This window comes from Macaca mulatta, chromosome 14, assembly GCF_049350105.2.
Source record: "Macaca mulatta isolate MMU2019108-1 chromosome 14, T2T-MMU8v2.0, whole genome shotgun sequence".
NCBI classification, from domain to species: Eukaryota; Metazoa; Chordata; class Mammalia; order Primates; family Cercopithecidae; genus Macaca; species Macaca mulatta.
In genome coordinates, this window is record NC_133419.1 from 55,934,714 (window position 1) to 55,956,357 (window position 21,644).

General features: G+C 42.1%; 1 protein-coding gene and 1 non-coding gene across 6 annotated transcripts; both read right to left on the reverse strand.

The window, feature by feature from the left end:
* Positions 1–786: 786 nt before the first annotated feature.
* WEE1 (WEE1 G2 checkpoint kinase) lies at positions 787–20,370 on the reverse strand. Of its 5 annotated transcripts, XM_028833695.2 has the most exons (12): positions 19,495–20,370; positions 17,866–18,071; positions 17,666–17,729; positions 17,303–17,475; positions 16,701–16,822; positions 12,340–12,486; positions 9,156–9,251; positions 8,982–9,067; positions 7,885–8,055; positions 7,648–7,793; positions 5,692–5,780; positions 787–1,018 (listed from the first exon to the last, which is right to left on the reverse strand). In XM_028833695.2, exons 1-12 carry the CDS (start codon positions 20,068–20,070, stop codon positions 951–953), a joined length of 1,944 nt encoding a protein of 647 aa, XP_028689528.1. In that variant the 5' UTR covers positions 20,071–20,370; the 3' UTR covers positions 787–950. The 5 variants fall into 5 exon arrangements, with proteins under 5 accessions (XP_028689528.1, XP_014970371.2, XP_077819556.1 ...); XM_015114885.3 differs by lacking the exon at positions 787–1,018 and having other exon boundaries at positions 4,484–5,780; XM_077963430.1 differs by lacking the exons at positions 787–1,018; positions 19,495–20,370 and adding an exon at positions 18,743–19,281 and having other exon boundaries at positions 4,484–5,780.
* LOC114672552 (small nucleolar RNA U13) lies at positions 15,849–15,951 on the reverse strand. Its single transcript, XR_003722958.1, has one exon. It is a non-coding gene; the product is annotated as a small nucleolar RNA U13 (small nucleolar RNA).
* Positions 20,371–21,644: the final 1,274 nt, after the last annotated feature.

Consider the following 21,644-nt stretch of genomic DNA (forward strand, 5'->3'; position numbering starts at 1 on the left):
TGGGTTCACGCCATTCTCCTGCCTCAGCCTCCCGAGTAGTTGGGACTACAGGCGCCCGCCACCTCGCCCAGCTAGTTTTTTGTATTTTTTAGTAGAGACGGGGTTTCACTGTGTTAGCCAGGATGGTCTCGATTTCCTGACCTCGTGATCCGCCCGTCTCGGCCTCCCAAAGTGCTGGGATTACAGGCTTGAGCCACCGCCCCCGGCCAAAAGCATGATTCTTTACTATGAGATCTGAGTTGGAATTCTGACTCTGCTACCTACTAAATTGATTTCCTAAATTATTTTACTCCCTTGAGCCTTCATACTTTCACCTGCAAGAAAGTTCCTCCTCTCCTGGATAGTCATCCTAAATTGAATTGTATACCAAACCTATATTTCCAGGCCGGGTGCGGTGGCTCACGCCTGTAATCCCAGCACTTTGGGAGGCTGAGGCAGGCAGATCACAAGGCCAGGAGTTCTAGACCAACATAGTGAAACCCTGTCTCTACTAAAAATACAAAAAATTAGCCAGGCATGATGGCGGGTGCCTGTAGTCCCAGCTACTTGGGAGGCTGAGGCAGGAGAATCGCTTGAACCTGGCGGGCGGAGGTTGTGGTGAGCCAAGATTGTGCCACTGCACTGCAGCCTGGGCAACAGAGTGAGACTCCGTCTCAAAAACAAAACAAACAAACAAAAAAACTGTATTTCCCATTGGCATAATGAATTAGTAAGCATAAATTGGAATTCCAGGCCTGGAAACCTGTTTCATACCATAACTATGTCAAAAATCAGAACAAATATATGCTCTTCAAAATGTTTATTAACCATATAAAACTAAACAATGTGAACTGTGATGTAAATGTTCCTTTGAGGTATTTTTCTTCATGGACTGGACTGGCTGAAGTTTCTTTGCCTCTTAGTTTAATGAAGTTTGGACACAACATGCCATCTTTTCCTGGTGAATCTTCCTAGGGCATACATAGATATTTTTCCTTACTCCAGAGACCTTTGAATTTGCATTGAAAATTAGGGTCATCTGCCACAAAGAAAAAAGAAAGTTCAGTGATGTTCAGATGAATGCCTTTCAAAAGTGTTTGAATGTTAAATGTTGGGAGAGGGACAGTTTCAATGATGTCTTATTCTTCCATTTTTATAAACATCTACTTTGCTGAGCTTCCAAGAAATGTCCAGCAATAGTATCAGTTTGCAAGAGAAATTTCTAGATTCACTTACTCTGCAGTGTCAGTTTCAGTGATGCTTTTTACAGTTATACAAATACCTTCAAAAATACTGAATGAGGCAGTTTCCTCCAAATTCCTAGTTCCAGGCTTCACTTAAGATTTACATGATATCCAAAACACTTACAAAATTCTTTTTTGGTCTATCCTCCTTGTATTAAGGCTTTAATTGGCCTTTGCAAATTTCACAAATAAAGATACCTTAAGAATGCAACAAATTCTGTAGCAAGCCAACTTAGAAAAAAAATGCAACAGTTTATTTGCTCTGTTGGTCAAAGTCAGTGAGATGCTTTGTAAAGATTGGGGAAGAAGGAAAACTACTCTATTGTCAGGATGCTGCTGCTTAAGAATTGGGAGACAGCCTGGAGCATCCCAGGACAGTTAGCATTAAACCTAGCTGTTATGAACTTTTAAAAAAACTCCATAGTTTCTTTTCTTGAGACGGAGTTTCACTCTCGTTGCCCAGGCTGGAGTGCAATGGCGCAATCTCGGCTCACCGCAACCTCCCCGTCCTGGGTTCAAGCAATTCTCCTGCCTCAGTCTCCCGAGTAGCTGGGATTACAGGCATGGGTCACCATGCCCGGCTAATTTTGTATTTTTAGTAGAGACAGGGTTTCTCCATGTGGGTCAGGCTGGTCTCAAACTCCTGAACTCAGGTGATCCGCCCACCTCGGCCTCCCAAAGTGCTGGGATTACAGGCGTGAGCCACCATGCCCTGCTTTTTTTTTTTTTTTTGAGAAGGAGTCTCGCTCTGTTGCCCAGGCTAGAGTGCAGTGGCATGATCTTGGCTCACTGCAACCTCCACCTCCGGGGTTCAAGCAATTCTCTGCCTCAGCCTCCCAAGTAGCTGGGATTACAGGCACTGCCACCACACCCGGCTAATTTTAGTAGTTTTAGTAGAGATGGAGTTTCACCATCTTGGCCAGGCTGGTCTTGAACTCCTGACCTCATGATCCGCCCACCTTGGCCTCCCAAAGTGCTGGGATTACAGGCTTGAGCCACTGTGCCTGGCCTCAAAAAAATACCATAGTTTCTTGACTTCCAGAACAAAGTGTAGTGAAAATCAAAGCTTAATAATGGACTCTTCAAAATACATTAGTTCATTAATTAAAGCCTACTGCTCTTGTATTCTTGGCAGGATAAAGTTAAGGCAACAGTTTCAATTTGCAGTCAATCACAATATGTAATACCTCCTACCCAACTACATAGTCAATACTTAAAAATTTTCTACCTTACCAAAGTCAGCTTTCCAAAAAAGAAAAGTTTTATCGATGGCGAATACCTGTCTCAAACAGTAACATACCCCTGCATTTTAGTTAAGTGTTCTGAAAAAACCTTCAATGCTTCAATCTTAGCAACAAACAAAAACTGTTCAAAGTTTCAAACTGTTCAAAGAAAATCCCTATCCACTTATTTTCTATCCACAGCAAGGTCCTAGTTCAGGCCCTCCTTTCTTGTATAGTCATTACTATACAATAATCTTGAAACTAGTCTGAACATAATTCCCTGGATCTATTCTCCAATCTACCACCAGTATCTTCATAAGATATGTATAGTCTTTCGAACCTTCATTCTATCTTGCACAATCCCTCCAGCATTAGCATTTATTACATTTTATTGTCATTATATATTTACAAAAGTCTCCTCTATTTTTTCCTGATATCCTAGTGGGCAAAAACTAATTCTTACTGGTCTTTGGTCTACTATATAGTCAGCACATAGCACTCAACAAAAGTACCTTTAGGTTAAATATGAGTCTAACTCTCATATCAGCTTTTAGATGGCCTAAGAATTCCCTCTTTGAACACCAAATATCAGTTTTCCTTCTTAATCCAATATTCTTATGTGAAAATTTTACTGCAAATATTGATGAAAAACACCTGAATGTTTCTTTGAAGCTAGTGCACTGGAAAAATACACCTTAGTGACTTAAAATGATCATAAATTAACACCAATTATATATATTTTAGGACACAGGTTTTCACTCTGTAACCCAGGCTGGAATGCAATGGCAGCATCGTAGCTTATTTTATAGGTGCAAGCCACAGCACCCAGCCCAATTATCGTGATCTTTTTATAGCTTTGTCATCAGTAGCTACTAAAAGGTGTGAGTTGCATGCTCCAGTTCCTGTAGCTTTTTAGGTCTTATCACACATACTCACCAGCTTTTATATCTAATTCTTCTGTCTGCACCAATTCATCTCACACCTCTAAATTTTAAGATACCATAGACTAGAAAGCTAATATAATCAAGTTTGTTAGAAGTATTTATGGCAGAGGTTGGGCATGATTACACACACTCATAGTCCCAGTTACTCCAGAGGCAGGAGGATCTCTTGGGCTCAGGGGCTCAAGACCAGCCTAAGCAACAATGAGTCCCCATCTCTGATTCTAATCAACATCAGAAAAAGATACCATAGAAATAACACTATCACTTCAATTTGCACTCAATTCTTTTGTTTTTTGTAGAGATAGGGTCTCACTGTGTTGCCCAGGTTGGTCTCGAACTCCTGGCCCCAAGCAATCCTCCTGCCTTGGCCTCCCAAAGTGGTGGGTATTACAGGCATGAGCCAAGACACCTCGCCTCAAATCTTAAAACCCAGCCTAGTTTAGTGAGAATTAAAGCCCTCCCCACTTTAGGGGCCAGGCACCTATAATCCCAGCACTTTGGGAGGCCAAAGCAGGCAGATAACCTGAGGTCAGGAGTTCGAGAACAGCCTGGCCAACATGGTGAAACTCCGTCTCTAATAAAAATACAAAAAATTAGCTGGGTGTGGTGGTGCGTGCCTGTAGTCCCAGCTACTCGGGAGGCTGAGGCAGGAGAATTGCTTGATCCCAGGAGGTGGAGGTTGCAGTGAGCAGAGATCATGCCACTGCACTCCAGCCTAGGTAATACAGTGAGACTCTGTCTCAAAAACAAAAACAAAACCTCCCCAAAGTTTTCTTCTGTGAATCGTATTACTTAATAATCTGAAGATATTTTAAATTACATCATGCTACATTTCTAGCAAGTCACATGCACAACATGCAATGTGATATAAAAATACTAAACATTTATGACAAAATATATTCAAAGTTGATGGGTAAATTTTTCAATGGCAAAATGTAGCTTTGTTCTAAAGCCCACCACGAAATTCCATATTCAATAAAAATGTGCCCTCTGCTTTTATAATAGTACATTATACACACTATACATTTTATAGTATAGTGAATAGAGATAAAATATTAGAAAACAGGCATCACAAGGATTTAGACAATTAAGGTAAGCTCAGAGTGACTTTTAATATGCCAATCAATGTTAATAAAACACAAGTCAAAGACAAGTGCAAACATGTTTTAGACCAAAATTAGTAAGAAAACAAACAATAGACAATTTTTTTCAACATCTGTTAGCCAGTATTATTAGTCAAATGGCTAATCACAGATAAAATATATTTTGTGAAAAACTTGGAATGTCAGAAGTCATTCTGGCATTTCAAACAGCTATATACAATATCACGAAGATCAGTTTATATACACAAATATTGAAGAGAAACCGGGCAAAACATTTAAAAACAGACTAATAATACAATCAAGTACAAAACTTGAGGGGAGACATTTTAAAAGAGTCAGGGAAGGACATTACCAGAACAAGTTACAAAACCAGTAATTATTATACTACATTAATACAGCATTCCAAAGGGGGGAAAGGGTGCATTTTTCCAATGCACTAGCTTCAAAGTTCAAAGGAAAAAAAAAAAGGCAAATAGCTGCTTTTCATCAAAAGCAGCTATACATTTCACATAATTGTTTCAAAAAGAAGACCTATTAACAACAATGATTGTTTAATGCTACAAGTTTACAGCAAAGACAAAACTAAAATAGCAGCAAATTCACAAGGCAATACTTCCACAGAATCATCATCCCATGGTTCATGAAATGCCTACAAAGTGCTCCCAGTGGGATATACAAGTCTAATTCACAATTTAAAAAAATACAAGATGGACACAAAGGTACATTGAAGGCTGAGTAGTAACGAGTCTTTTAGCATGTCCCTTTTCAAAGGGAGAGTATGTCTGTAACAAAGCCCTTCAGTACTTTTTACAGGTCACTACAGGGAAAGACACCTTTTATTACAATGCAACAGCAAACTATAAGCAGCACACCACCACAGTGGTTAACCCTGGAAAGGCTGGTGTAACATCCAACAGTGACACATCCTACAGAAGACAGACTGGTAAGATTAGATGAAAGCCTGACATAGCAATGGTCAAAATACAGCTTTCAACTGTAATTCACAATAAAAGTCCTAATCAGTAAAACTACTGACACCAATCGAGAAAGTAATTGCAAACTGGATTCTATCAGTGATTTCAACCTAGCTTCCTCTTGTCACAGTGTTCAGGGGGAGGTGGGAAATGAGTAGCTCAGTATATAGTAAGGCTGACAGAGCGGTTCATTTTCTTTCCAATAAGTCGAGATGTTCTATTACTCTGGGTGGTGGACCTAGTGGCCATCCGGTCAGTGAAGAGTGCTCTTTCCTCAGCTGCAGCTTTTGCCATCTGTGCTTTCTTGAGTTCTCTGACATAAAAATAGACAACAAGGTATTACTCTTAGGAAGAGACCCTAAAAAACTAAACACAAACTATATTGTCGATTGGGAGATATTTGCATGCCATCATTATTCTAAGACATAATTGAAAAATAAAACATGAAACTGAAGCTTCTATCAAAACAACTTAAATTTATGAAATTATTTTGTGCTTTTTGAATTAAAATATCACATATACTTGAAAACAAGTAGTAAAGATGCTAGTAATGACTTTGGTTCTTATAAAATAATTTGAGCTGGATGTGGTGACTCATGCCTGTAGTCTCAGCTACTCGGGAAGCTGAGGTTGGAAGATTGCTTGAGCCCAGGAGTTTGAGGCTGCAGTGAGCTATGATAGTGCCACTGCACTCCAGCCTGGGTGACAGAGCGAGACCCCATCTTTTTAAATAAATAATAATAAATAATTTCCAGACAAACCTATCCCCAGTAAAAAAAAATTAAAAATAAGTAATAATTTCAAAAACTCCAATTTATATTGTGAATCTATCCTTACATAACAGAGATGAAAGGAACACTTTATTTCCTATTTGTATGAACTATGATGGATACCAAACTAGTGGCAAGTAAACCTCTTAATATACACTTTTTGAAATTTTTTTTTTTTTTTTTTTGAGACGGAGACTTGCTCTGTTGCCCGGGCTGGAGTGCAGTGGCTGGATCTCAGCTTACTGCAAGCTCCGCCTCCCAGGTTTACGCTGCCTCAGCCTCCAGAGTAGCTGGGACTACAGGTGCCCGCCTAATTTTTAATATTTTTTTAGTAGAGACGGGGTTTCACCGTGTTAGCCAGGATGGTCTCGATCTCCTGACCTCGTGATCCGCCCATCTCGGCCTCCCAAAGTGCTGGGATTACAGGCTTGAGCCACCGTGCCCGGCCCACTTTTTAAAATTTAAATATTAAATCTTAATACTTAACATAACCTTTTCAAGTCAGTTTTATTACGTTAAAAGCAAAATGGTTGCAATAAATCAAAAAATTAGAAATGTGATCTGTGGTAACTTAATATTCTCTAATATTCTCTTTAATAACCTTTACCATTGCAACCAGTTTTTCGAAAATATCCAGTCATGAAGTCAAATATGAGAATCTTCATTCAGGATAAAAAGATTTAGCCAGAAATTAAAAACATATGTATAAGAATCATCTACTAACCAAATTGACATTAATTTCATCCTTTCATAAAATAATAGAATGTTTTAAGGACAATATTAATTTTTGGTGACAATCTGGGAAGAAAACATTGGTATAGGCTCACTTAGCTTTTACTACCATTTATGGCTTGGGGACTATCACCACTTGCAAATATATGTTAGTCTCAACATTTTTAAAGTTCATAATTTTAAAGTTTAGAAACAACACAAATTTAATAGGTAAAATACTAATTTATGGCAGAAGTCCCCAGGCTTTCACTGTATAACAACATATAGAACTACTGGAGCCGGGTGAGGTGGCTCACTCCTATAATCTCAGCACTTTGGGAGGCCAAGGCAGGTGGATGGCTTGAGCCAAAGGAGTTCAAGACCAGCCTGGGCAACATGGCAAAACCCCATCTCTACAAAAATATAAAAATTAGCTGGGTGTTGTGGCACGCATCTGTGGCTCAGCTACTCAGGAGGCTGAGATAGGAAGACAGCTTGAGCCCAGGAGGTGGAGGTTGCAATGAGTCATGATAGCACCAGTGCACTTCAGCCTGGCAAAGTGAGATCCTGTCTCAAAAAACAAAAAACACAAAAAACCACCATACCCTTGGTTGACAGAAAGCTTAAATCATCTCTCATTAAAATTTGAGAATCAAAACGAATGAAAAAGTAAAAAGAAAACATAAAACCCTCACTTACTTTTGTAAAAGTGAGTTTTTGAATTTTTCGGCATTCAATTCTATTCGTAATTGTTCTGCACTCTTTCTAGAAGCAGACAGCAATACTGAATGCTTTACCAGTGCCATTGCTGAAGGTCTTCTCTCTGGGTCTGGATGAATCATAACCTTAAAAAGAAAAGTAAAATTAACGTACAGACATGCATTTAATAAAACATAGAACCATGTCAATAAAGGGCCTCATATATAAAATGCTCACTTTTAGCAACTCTGTAAATTCTTGGGAAAGCACTTGCGGTATCCGAGGTAATCTACCCTGTCTGATTTCATGCCATTGATCTCCATTTCTAGGAAGAGGTTCAGCACCAGCAGCACATACCACTGTGAGGGCAAGCGCAAAAATATCTGCTTTTGGTAGATGGGTGTAATTCTGTAAAATTAAAACAATTTTTTTAAGGAATGTAAACATGGTCAAAATAAAACAAGACTACACCTCAAAGATGACTTAGGTGAAAAATAAGACTTAATCAAAATGTCTAATATCACATTTAAGTTTGGGACCTATTCAGAGAATAAACTGCTAAATTTGGGGAGGTTTATTTTTTAAATTACAAAGTAATATACACTCTTAGGGGGAAAATGCACACACATATATAAAGTAAATGCCTCTTCTTTGTCAACAGCTCAATTCAACTCTCAAAAGAAACCCCTCTACCTCTAGGGATTCATATGCAAACACAAAACACATAGAAACACACTGACAAGTTACAAATACACATATACGTGATAAATCAAACATATATATACACACATATTTACAAAGAACAATGGGATCAGACAATTACACTTTAAATTTTTCTACTTATTCTATTTTCATTCAAAATTTTTATCAAGAAATACTTTGTCACACTCTTTTGAAACTATATGCCATACTAAAAACTATGTGCCATAATTTACTTAATCATTCTCTTATTGGTAAACACTTATTTACATTGTTCTCAACTTGTGTTTGTATATGAATATGTCCATAGGAAAAACTCCTAGAAGTAAAAATTATGAGTCAATGGGTACATGATTTTTAAATATTAATGCAATACTAATACTCTGATTTCCAAAAAGGATATGCCATTTTAAGGTTCCACCAGTGGTGTATGAGAACATATTTTTTACCACAACTCCATTATAAATCTTTGCCTTCATGACTTTTTGCTAACTAAATGCCCTCAGATGATGGTTTAGATTGTATTTCCCTTCTATTAGTTAAACTTAAAAAGTTTAGTATATCTGAATTTATATTATTCTATCAACTGCTAAGTGTTACAAAGCAAACTATGATTAAGGGAGAAGAAAAATTACCTCCTGTAAAACTTCATTTGCAAGAAAACGACTATCACCCTCTTCAACTTGTGGACTGGAGATCCTTGTTACATGTCCAAGATCACCTGGAAGTATTGAAAAAAATACAGTGAAGAGCAAAAACAAAACAGCCTTCTCTTTATTTTAAGGTAATAATCTGGTTACCTTTCTTACCTATTTTAAATATAACTTTGTTGGATGCCCAATCATCTTCGTCTCCTTCTTCAGAGGCAGCATTTGGGATTGAGGTTCGAGATATGAAAATATTACCTGTCAAACAGTTAATTATGTAAGCCAAACTAACAATTAATAATAAAGCCAGAGTTCATAAACAAGATCATATTCCAAAATCATCAAGAATACTCTTTAAAATGCCGATTCTCAAGTTCTAGCCCAAACCCATGGAATAAGCATCTCAGGGGATAGAGACCAGGGTTATATTTGCTGGGAATTTTTTTTTTTTTTTGAGACAGTCTTGCTCTGTTGCCCATGCTGGAGTGCAGTGGCATGATCTTGGCTCACTGCAACAAGGTTCAAGCAATTCTCATGCTTCAACCTCCTGAGTAGCTGGGACCACAGGCACATGCCACCACATCTAGCTAACTTTGATATTTTTAGTAGAGATGGGGTTTTGCTATGTTGGCCAGGCTGATCAAACTCCTGGCCTCAAGTGATCCTCCAGCCTCAGCCTCCCAAAGTGCTGGGATTACAGGCATGAGCCACCACTCTGGGCCTCTGGGAATATATTTTCCAGCCTATCACTGATCCTAAACACTTTAAACTGGATGAGGCCCTTGTCTTCTGCACATTACTCTTCAGCAAAAAAGGTAATATCAGTAATTTGTGAAATTCTGTGAAAGCCCAAATTTTAATGTAGTGCTATAAGGCTGGTGTGAGCCGAATGAGTCATTTAGCCAGTGAGTCTGGCTGACCATACAGCATCTACCTTGCAATATGGCTTTGTGATTCACTATTTCCTACTGTATACACATTACCTTTTTCTTCAAATTCAGGTAAGATCATGACTAACATGAGGTTTTAGTGGCAGATTTTAATAGTTTTATCAGTATAGTATTGGCCAGGTATGGTGGCTCAAGACTGTAATCCCAGTGCTTTGAGAGGCTGAGGCAGAAGGATTGCCTAAGACTTAGAATTTGAGACCAGCCTGGGCAAGATAGTGAGACCCTGGTCTCTAAAAAAAGAAAAAGAAAAAATAAAAACAGCTGGGAATGGTGGTGCACGCCTGTAGTCCCAACTACTTGTGAGTCTGAGGCAGGAAGTTCATTCGAGCCAAGGAATTCAAAGCTGCAGTGAGCTATAATTGCACCACTGCATTCTAGCCTGGGCAACAGAGTGAGACTATCTTTGAAAAATAAGGCCGGGAGTGGTGGCTCACACCTGTAATCCCAGCACTTTGGGAGGCCAAGGTGGGTGGATCACTTGAGGTCAGAGGTTCAAGACTAGCATGGACAGCATGACAAAACCCCGTCTCTATTAAAAATACAAAAATTAGGCCGGGCGCGGTGGCTCAAGCCTGTAATCCCTGCACTTTGGGAGGCCGAGACGGGCGGATCACGAGGTCAGGAGATCGAGACCATCCTGGCTAACATGGTGAAACCCCGTCTCCACTAAAAAATACAAAAAACTAGCCGGGCGCGGTGGCGGGCGCCTGTAGTCCCGGCTACTCGGGAGGCTGAGGCAGGAGAATGGCGTAAACCCGGGAGGCGGAGCTTGCAGTGAGCTGAGATCCGGCCACTGCACTCCAGCCTGGGCGACAGAGCGAGACTCCGTCTCAAAAACAAAAACAAAAACACAAAAATACAAAAATTAGCTGGGCATGGTGGTGCACGCCTATAATCCCAGCTACTAGGGAGGCTGAGGCAGAAGAATTGCTTGAACCTGGGAGGCGGAGGTTGCAGTGAGCCGAGATCACGCCACTGCATTCCAGCCTGGGCGACAGAGCGAGACTCTGTCTAAAAAAAAAAGAAAAAAAAAAAATATATATATATACACGCACACATACACAAAAATATATAGTATTAAACTTATGTTACATTTACTGGAGTCATCTACACAGTTTTACTTTCTTCATAGGACAACTTATTTTATGATGGTATTTGTAAATTTGAAGGTTTTTTTTTTTTTTTTTTTGAGACAGTCTCGCTCTGTCGCCTAGGCTGGAGTGCAGTGGTGTGATCTTAGCTCACTGCAACTTCTGCCTTCCGGGTTCAAGCAATTCTCCTGCCTCAGCCTCTAGAGTAGCTGGGACTACAGGCACCTGCCACCATGCCCAGCTAATTTTTTGTGTTTTAGTAGAGATGGGGTTTCACTGTGTTGTCCACACTGGTGGCGAACTCCTGAGCTTATGTAATCCGCCCGCCTCGGCCTTCCAAAGTGCTGGGATTACAGGTGTGAGCCACTACGCAGGCCAATTTTTTTTTGAGACAGAGTCTCGCTTTGTCGCCTAGGCTGGAGTGCAATGGCGCGATCTCTGCTCAATGCAACCTCCGCCTCCTGGGTTCAAGCGATTCTTCTGCCTCAGCCTCCCGAGTAACTGGGACTATAGGCACGTACCACCACACCCGGCTAATTTTTGTAATTTTAGTAGAGACGGGGTTTCACCACATTGTCCAGGCTGGTCTCGAACTCCTGCCTCGTGATCCACCTACCTCGGCCTCCCAGAGTGCTGGGATTACAGGTGTCAGTCACTGTGCCTGGCCTAAATCTGAAGATTTTTAAACTTCACATCCCTTCATATTTTCAACTTTTATACCGTATAAGGGTCTATTATATTTGTCTAACACTTTATATGAATACAGCTATTCCTTAAGAATTCACATTTACTGCCTTAAGTCCAAAGATATTTTTCTCTTTTGAAAATAAAACACATGCCAGGCACGGTGGCTTACGCCTGTAATCTTAGCACTTTGGGAGGCCACGGTGGGCAAATCACGAGGTCAGGAGTTTGAGACCAGCCTAGCCAACATGGTGAAACCCCCGTCTCTACTAAAAATACAAAAAATTAGCTGGGCATGGTGGCACATGGCTGTAGCACGGCTACTCGGAAGACTGAGGTGGGATGACTACTTGAGCATGGGATGGGGAGGTTGCAGTGAGTGGAGATGGTGCCACTGCATTCCGGCCTGGAGGCCAAAAAAGTTTATCATCTCAAATTTTGGGGGTTAACAAGGGAAGAGATAAACAGAAATCATAAAACAATATTGGTAAGTGGATCCAAGGCCTTTTAAAACTAACAATGAGAAAACATAAGATACGTATTTTTTCAATGTTGTCATAATGAAGTAATTTGTTCTCTATAACCCCAAAGAACACAGGTCAGAAGATCTGCAATACTTACTAGGTTTTATATCCATGTGAACCAAAGACATTGAATGAATATACCTCAAGCCTCGGCCAACTTGTAAAAGGAGATCCTTCAACTCTGCTTCTTTAAAGTAACTCATGATTCTGTAGTTTTCACTTATAGCATCAGCTAAACTTCCACCTGACAAAAATAGAAAATATTAGCATTTTCTTCTTTCTGAAATATTTTCTTTCTTCCATCTTTACTGAATGAGTCTCAACCAACCAATCTCAACCAAGAAAGTGTTATTTTATAGGACCTTCTCCCTTCAACCTGCTTGTGAAATCAAAATTTTATTTTTTCAATAGGTAATACATCTGCATGGGTACAAAATAAAATGTAAAGTCTCTCTCCCAATCATACACCTCAGCAACCCACCTGTTTCTTTCCCAGAGTAAACCAGTATTATCAGGGTTTTTTGTTTTTTTGTTTGTTTGTTTTAATTTATAAGAGACAGAGTCTATTTATGTTGCCCAGCTGGAATGCATGGCTATTCACAGGCTTGATCCCACTACTTATCAGCACAGGAGTTTTGACTTGTGCTGTTTCCGACCTAAGCCAGTTTACTCCTTTTTAGGCAACCTGGTGGTGACCCACTCCACAGAGGCCACCATACTGATGCTCAACTTAGATCGGCATAGTGCACTACAGCCTAGAATTCCCAAACCCAAATTCAAATTCCCTGCTTCAGACTCCCAAGAAGCTGGGACTACAGGCATTGCCACCACACCCAGCTCAGGTCTACGTATTCTTTTCAACTTTTTGCATAAATAATGGCATATGTTTATTATCTTAAAGATCCTTCTATACCAATATACAAAGACAACCCATTTCTTCTTGTCTGTATAGAATTCCATTGTATAATTGAATAGAAATGCATTTATCAGCTGGGCACGGTGGCTCACACCTGTAATCCCAGCACTCTGTGAGGCTGAGGTGGGCGGATCACAAGGTCAGGAGTTCGATCACAAGTCATGATCAAGAGGTCATGACCATCCACGCCAACATGGCAAAACCCCGTCTCTAATAAAAATACAAAAATTAGCCGGGCGCAGTGGCACGCACCTGTAATCCCAGCTACTCAGAAGACTAAGTTAGGAGAAATGCTTGAACCTGGGAGGCGGAGGTTGCAGTAAGCTGCTATCAGGCCACTGCACTCCAGCATGGGCGACAGAGTGAGACTCAGTCTCAAAAAAAAAAAAAAAAAGAAATGCATTTATCAGTCCCCCATTTGATGGACATTTTAAAATTATTTCCAAGTCTTTGCTATTACATACTATGGCCTAATAAATAACCTTGTACATTGGTCATTTCACATACATTTAGTATATCACCTAGAAGCCAAATTGCTGGGTTAAAGGGTATGCACGTTTGTAATATATGGAGATTGTGTGTTTTACACATACACATTTCTCCATCGAGAAGGCTGTAGCAATATATATGCCCATTGTCAATGCATGAGAATACCTGTTTCCCCATACCCTTGACAAGTCTATAAATGTTATAGGTAAAAAGTCAGTATTTTAGTATAGTTTTAATTTATTAATTTATACTATTCTTACTGTGAATGAGACTATAACCTGCTTTTATAGAATTAGTTAAATCAATCAGTTAATTTGTTTATATTTTTTCAAACTTTTAAAGTTTATATTTTATCTCAAAGGCAATGAGGAATTGTTTTAAACATCTTCTGTTTAAGTCTTAGGAATAAAAAAATCAGATCTGGGTAATAAAATTAGGAAGGTCAATGATGTATTAGTCAGAAAAGGAGGTCCTACAATTTAAATAAGACTGAATAATATAATGTCAAACGTGTTTTTAAAATAAAAATAAATTACCATCTCGGTATCTTAGTCTTGAGTATGTTCTCCTTACTTGTACAAATCTTGAACTGAGGGGGGGAAAAGAGTGCTCTAGAAGAGAGCAAACCAATAACACTGTCAGCCAAGACAGGCAAAGTCCTAGATCAAATTTGCTAGAAAGAATATGGCTAATTCTTTTTTTAGCAGATTCAGCAACCTTAGCTGTGCCAATTTCTTCTTTTATTGCTAGAAGGGCAAGAAAGGTGACGAGAGTAAAACAGGTTCTGACATTTCAGGTTCTATTTCCCTATCCATCAACATTTTTCTACACTTGTTTATACAGGTTAATTCCAGTCTATCACCAAACCAAGACAAAAGGCTTATAATGTAAGTGAATAAGATAATAAGGAAATTAAATCGCAATAAAGGGAATCAGTTACTCATGTACAAATAACAGAATCATTTTCCTGTGAAACTGTGGAAAAGATGTGAAGATGAGCCCTATTAGTATATTCAAAGCTTTATGTGGAAAGAGGAATGGTGGACACAGGAAACAAAAGGAAGAGATCACAAATGCATCCAGATAGTCTTACTTTCTTTTATCTAACTAGGACAAACAGCCACACAAAGAGGCAGTCCTGTTTCACGCAGGACTACTTATTTTCTTCAAGAGTCTTATATTGCTTTAAGAGGCTGAGGCAGGCGGATCACGAGGTCAGGGTTCAAGACTAGCCTGATCAACATGTTGAAACCCGGTCTCTACTAAAAATACAAAAATTAGCTGGGCATGGTGGCACGTGTCTGTAATCCCAGCTACTCGGGAGGCTGAGACAGGAGAATCACTTGAACCCCAGAGGTGAGGTTGCAGTGAGCAGAGATTGCTCTGCACTCCAGCCTAGGTGACAGAGCAAGGCTCTGTCTCAAAACAAAATAATAAATTAAATAAAAACTTATTTTCAATAGATTATTTATAATCTAACATTATTACAGGTCAAGGTTTTTGTAATCTGAGAGGATAGCAAGACTAGTCACTCTTCCCTATCTCCCAGGCTCAAGTAAGTTTTCTCAAAATCATCTGATTTACACAACCATGTACTGGTAGGTTGCTACATATTTGCCATTCCTGGACTACTAATGAACTATTCTGTTAAAAGAACTATTCACATCAACAAGGTGAGAAAGAGAAAAAAGGAAACTGAAAAGAGATGGTGTCTAGCAAATATGGAATGGACATGACATTATGGTCAAGTTGTTCTAGGTCAAATGCAATATCTGAAAAATAAAGGTTAAGAAATAGAATAATCCATAAGGTTGTGATAGTTACATAAACATTTTGATGGTATGAATAGAAACATCTCAAAAGCTGTGTGAAAAAAACTAGCAGCAATGCTGTATACTAGACACTCAAGTTCTTTCAAGTGTGGAGAACTTTATTAAATAACTTAACGAGGAATCAGGTTTGAAAAATGGATCTTTTACTTCTGTTTTGTTCACTGTTTTTAAATATGGGGGACCTGAATCCATACCTACACCACTTATTTATTTACAAGTTATGAGATAACTGGTCTTGTTTATTTAAGGAATAAAAAGAATCAACAAAAATAAATCTTTGTTATCTCCTCTCAACTGTTCACTAAACTCTAAATTCTCTATATTCACAAAAGATATACAGAAACAGAAACAATCTATAGATATTTTTCATTTCAGACTGGTAATGTGCTGATGTTGTAACAAGGTTAGAGGGAGGCACATTTCACACTTGAGTATGAAAACCCAATCATCATGCTTATAACTACAAAATGTTGAGAAATAATCTATAAAAGATTTGGTGTATAATAATGACAGACGTCCATAAGAACCAGAATTCTGACCAAGACTTTGGTAAAGGTTTTTAATAGAAAAGGACAGACGTAAGTCGGCCCTTGAAGGACTTACTGAAACTGAAAGCTATACAGAGACATCCAAAGTTGAATCCATACATGCCTGTTTGTTTCATCCTTGGGGGAGAGAAGGCAGAGAAGACAAGCTAGAGAACTAAAATAATGTAACATAATAAAAGTGTTAGTGGATTCTAGTGGTAGACTAGGTTGGACACCAGGACTACAGAACGCTTAAAGAAACAGCTGAATTTAGATCAATGGAGACTCACTGACTAACAAACATCAGTTTTAGCACCACACCACATGAAAAGGAAATAAAAGACTAGACACAGAAGAATCTATTCAACATAACATTTCATAATACTACATGCTCCACACACTATGCTAGGTACTAAGGACACCAAAGTATATGTGGCGAGGCCATTGTCTTCTCAAAAAGTTCAGTTGGAGTGATAAGCACATAAATAGTACGCAAAGTTCTACTACTGGGTATGTACTAGGTGCTTCAGAAGGGACAAGGTTTTTAATCTTGTACTTGAAATTTGTTAGGCCTCTGATCTTTAAATTTATAAAAGATAAAAGTGACAGAAATAGAGCAAGATTTTAGATAACCATAAATTCTTCCTCGGTGTTCATTTTCTCAAACTCACAAGAAAACCATTACATCACTCACCATTACAATATTCATTCTGTATAAGCATGTGATCATCTTCTGCCCACGCAGAGAAATATCGAACTACATGAGAATGCTGTCCAAGCACTGCATGAGCATATACTTCTCTCAAAGCATTCTGCCTAGGAGAATTTGAGATTAATAGAATGGTAAATAATTTTCACTCAAGCTTAAACTGAATTAATTTATCTGAAACTTCATACAATAAACTTTTGTATCTATTGTTATGCTAAAAAGCAACTTGCTTAAGAGAGAAGGGGTTTAGACTTGTAAGAGATTTTTCCAAAGGCAGATTCCACTAAAGATTTATCAGAAAGAAGAAATGTTGCTTGCCCGAGGACTCAGGTAAGAATAAACTCCATTTTACTGTGAATTCATGGATGCTGACTAGAAATAAGAAATTTAAGTTAGGTTCCAAATCAGACTACTCATATTATTCAACAAGTCCAATAAGAACTGATGGTACTAAGTGAAAAAGACCTGATTAAATCATTACAACTTCCAAAGTTAGAGATGGAATTCAGTGTTTGATCAGCTGAAACCTTAATGTTAGTAACACCATAGGGGACAAAAGAGCAAAAGACAAAATGTTTAATACATACTCATCAACAGAGCCGGCCAATGGCTTTTTTGATCGCTTAATGGCATAAATGCATCCATCCAGCCTCTTCACACACTTAAATACAGAACCAAATTCTCCAGAGCCAATTTTCTCTAGCTCATGAAATTCTGTTGTATACCGGGACTTCATATTGCTTTCAGTAATTGTAATTCTCTGTAATAAAAAGGGTTCCATATATGTAATACAAATATACGAAAACAATTATTTTTTGCTATGGTGATAGGGCTATGTGTGAAATTTAAAAACCATTCTACCTTATGTATAAATGCTTATTTAACATATTCATAGCATATTTTAAGTGGTAGAAAGGTAAATTTCAAAAAAAAAATAAAAAGCTATTTACCTTAGCAGGTCTTGTTTCATCTTCAAGCTCATAATCACTGGCTTCCATGTCTTCACCAAAGGAACTGAAAAAATATGTATTTTTCTATCAATATATCTGACAGACACATCCACGCCATTTAACAGAAACTAAATTTTTATAAGTATACCAAACCAATCTTAGGTTATTTGGATAACCAAATTGTTAAATAAACAACTTACTCATTCCAATATGTTCTCTTTCTACGACGACACTGTCCTGAGGAATGAAGCAACAAAGAATCCGGAGTAAAAGGATTAATATTCACTTGAGGAGTCTGTCGCACATCAAATTCCCTTTTTCCTGATTTTTCTGTATCCATGAAGAGAGAACTACCCCGGAGCTTCACAGAGCTGGAATCAATTCCTCGAGCTTTGGAGAGCAAACTCTAGGGAAGGAAAAATACAAATACAATTTTTAGGATCCAAGTCCTATCCTCAGCCTTCTCAACCTAACCTTCAACAAGCCTTATTCGTATGGCTGAATGCGTAGGTCAAAGCGACACACAAGCCTTTGTTAGAGTTCGAGCAAAATAAATTGTGGCTAATTTAGGAAGACTGAAGCTGGGTATTAACTACCTTTTCTGGAAAAAAATAGCCAAGTAAAATCTGCCTCTAACCCTAAAAAGAAAATGAATGCTGCCTAAAACTAAGTTCATTCTAGTGGCTAAAAGTTAACAAATTATTTGAACTCATCCAAAAATAGAAAGCAGTCCGAGAGCCCCATAAAAGCTCCCCTCCCCCATCTAAATAGGGCTTGGATAACCACCTTCACTGGACTCCTCCCCTCACTTCCAGTGGGATTTTGCCTTGAGCAAGTCGGCCAATAAACCGTAAAGCTCAAAAGCACACATATTCCTGAGGCTGATGACAAACGGTACATTGAAAACAAAACAAATTCACTTTAAAAGGTGCATTTTCCATATTAATCTTACAAATGCGAGGCTTGTCTTAATCTCTGGAAGTATCAGCTTTAAAATCCGCAGTTTTATAAGTGGTAATCTGCAGAGTACTGGAAGGCCATTCAAAACACAGGTGCTGAACACCTTCTTTAAGATACCTTATCAACAGTAGGATGTTCCTAATCGCACGGAGGCCGGCCAAACTCTGGGCACTACAAACCCAACGATATAAACAAACGCTAGGCCAAGACCTTGTCCAGACAGAGGCTTCAGCGCTATCTGGACTTACGGATAAGGATGAGTTTCTAGGACTGCAAATGCTTGGAAGGCCAGCCTTTACTCCCAAGTCCAAGCGCAGTCTCCCTGCATGCCCCAGACTTTCCCCGCATCAACGCCACACGACACGACACGACACGATCAGCGCAGGACAATTTTTTTTTTAACTCCTTCTGCCTGCGCCGCCCAAATTACAGGCCCGATCACCGTGTTTAAAAGGCACCATATGGCTCGGGAGGTGTCAGGTGGCCGAGCCAGTACCCTCCAGCATCCTCGCAAACCGCGTTATCGGTGCCGCACTCCAGGCTGACGCTCGGGGCGGCCCGGACTCAACAGGCGGCAAATCCTCGGCCACCTGGACGGGCCGATCGGCCCCTTTGTAAGATGAAAAAGTTCCAGACGAGGCCCATTGTTCAGTTACATAATCTCAACGGACAACCTCGGGACAGGGCCAAAAACAAGGGCTGCCAACTTTGGGGGGCGGCGCAGGAAAGCGAGCGGGGGTGCAGCCGGCCGGTTATGTAACCGAACCCAGGCAGCGGCGCTGGGCTCCGGCGCCGCGGCCTTTTTAAAAGGCTGGGTCGGCGCGGGCCCGGGGTCCCGGCCGCTGGGTGCCCGCGCCCGCCGCTCTCACCTTGGGCGTGTGCGGGGTGTCGAAGAGCCGCAGCTTGCGGAAGGTCTTGTGCGGCGGGGTGCCCGGGTGGTCCGGACGCGGCGAGCAGCGGCCTTCGCCCGCCCGGCGCGCCCCGCAGCCCCGCGGCGACGCATCCCCCGGGCCGCCGCAGCGCACCGGCGAGAAGGAGCTGCCCAGAAAGTAGGGGGCCGCCGGCGACTTGACCGGCGACGAGGAGCCGAAGCCCTCCTCCTCCCACGAGTCGCCCTCCGCCCCGCCGCCCGCCTCGTCCGCGCCCGGGCAGGCGCCGGGCAGCAACAGGTCCTCCTCCAGCTCGCCGGGGCTCCCGGGGGCCTGCCCGGGCGAGCGGCGGCGCTCGGGCCCGGGCTCCGTGGGGCTCCGCGCGGGCGGCAGCGGCGAGTCGGGCTCTTGAAAGGCCGAGTCCTCCCCGGTGCTGTGGCCGCTGCCCTCCTCCTCCTCTTCTTCCTCTTCCTCCTCACAGTCGCTGCAGGGCGAGAAGATCAGCTTCTGCCGCAAGGTGCAGGCCGCCCCGGCGCGACGGGGCGGCGGCGGCTGCTGCCGGCTCAGAAAGCTCATCGCGGCCCGGGGGACCCGGCCGAGGACCGGAGAGCTGAGACCCACGGGGTCCAGGACACGGCAGACCAGGGGGCGGGTCCGCCACGTGCGGCTGGGCGCGCCTAGTCGCAGTCGCGGCGTCTCTGCGCGGCGGCGGCCTGCGGCTCCGGGGCGCTCGGGCTGCGGACGGTGGCGGCAGCGGCTGCGCGGACTGTCCGGCAGAGGCGGGGCGGCCCGAGCACCGAGGCTGAGGTCTCCTCAGGTCCAGTCTCAGGTTCGGGCTCCGCGGCTTCCCGCGACCGTTAACCACGTGAGTGCCCAGTCCACCAATCCCCGTCCAGCTCCGGGTTTGAAAAAAAAAGGAGGGCGCGACGTAGCCCGCGGGGGAAGGACCAGCTACGCGATTTTGGCGGGAACCCGCTGGCTCCGCCCCCGTCTCGGCGCCAGCCAAATCTGGGCTGGCTGTAGTGTTCCGGGCCTATGAGCTAGCCCGGGGTGGCTGGAACACCGCCCGGACAGGGCTGGGCCCGGGACCCGAGGCGGCCTTCTGGGAGGGGCAAAAGAGAGCTGGACTTGCCGAAGCCGACCCGAAAGCCGGCGTGGACGCAGCCTGGTCGCTGCTCCTCCCGTGCTGGGGGATCTGAAGAGGGGCAGGCGGCCGAGCAGCACCTCTCGGTCTCTTCGAGCTGAGAAGAGCCAGGGACCGAATGGCCTTCGGCCGCTGTCCCCGGAGTCCGCTTCTTGCCGCTTGTCGCTTGGGGCAAGCCACTGAGGCGTAGTGGGCGTGGCAGTGGGTATCCACGTTTCGGGTGGAGGTCTGAGCCGGAAATGGTGACTCAGGCCTCAGGACCTTTCTGAACTGCGGGAGCCGATGTGCTTAGGCTGGACACTGGCTGGGAGGAGGCCTCCGAGCCCCATTATTTCCCCGGGTGGGTGGCTGTTAGGGGCGGGTGTCTGCACAGCGAGAAGAGCTCTCCCAAGCAGAGGTCCACCTCTGCAGCTGACCTTGTCCGCGGCCAAAAGGAACAGCAGCACAGTCGCCCACCATGAAACCAAGTGCTCAGCACACGATCTCCGTGTTTACATTTGTTCGCCAGCACGTGGGCATGCGTTGGCAAAACCGATTGGCCCGGCTCGCTGCAAACTTAAACGCAATTTTAAAAAAAATCTTCCTAGTGCTTCGTTAAACTGATTTAATCCGTCCCTTAATGCACTTACACGTTTCTTCCAGTTTTCTTTTTTTTTTCTGAGACATGGTCTTGCTCTGTCACCCAGGCTGGAGTGCAGTGGCACATCTCGGCTCACTGCAACCTGCAACCTCGCCTTTAGGGTTCAAGCGATTCTCGTGCCTCAGCCACCCGAGTAGGTGGGATTACAGGCGGCTGCCACCACACCTGGCTACTTTTTGTATTTTTAGTAGAGACGAACTTCCCAATGTTGGCCAGGCAGGTCTCCAACTCCTGATCTCAAGTGATCCGCCCGCCTCAGCCTCCCAAAATGCTGGGATTACAGACGTGAGCCACCCCTCCCGGCCTCTTCCAGTTTTCTGTTGTAAATAACCCCGTGGTGTATATTCTTCCTTCTCCATGTTTTTT

Coding starts and splice junctions, on each gene's coding strand:
- WEE1 (XM_028833695.2), bottom strand. CDS start 20,070: ATGAGCTTTCTGAGCCGGCAGCAGCCGCCGCCGCCCCGTCGCGCCGGG. Junction 16,823..17,302: donor TTGGCCGGCTCTGTTGATGA/GTATGTATTAAA, acceptor AAATTCTCCTAG/GCAGAATGCTTTGAGAGAAG. Junction 7,794..7,884: donor AATTTACAGAGTTGCTAAAA/GTGAGCATTTTA, acceptor TTTCTTTTTAAG/GTTATGATTCATCCAGACCC.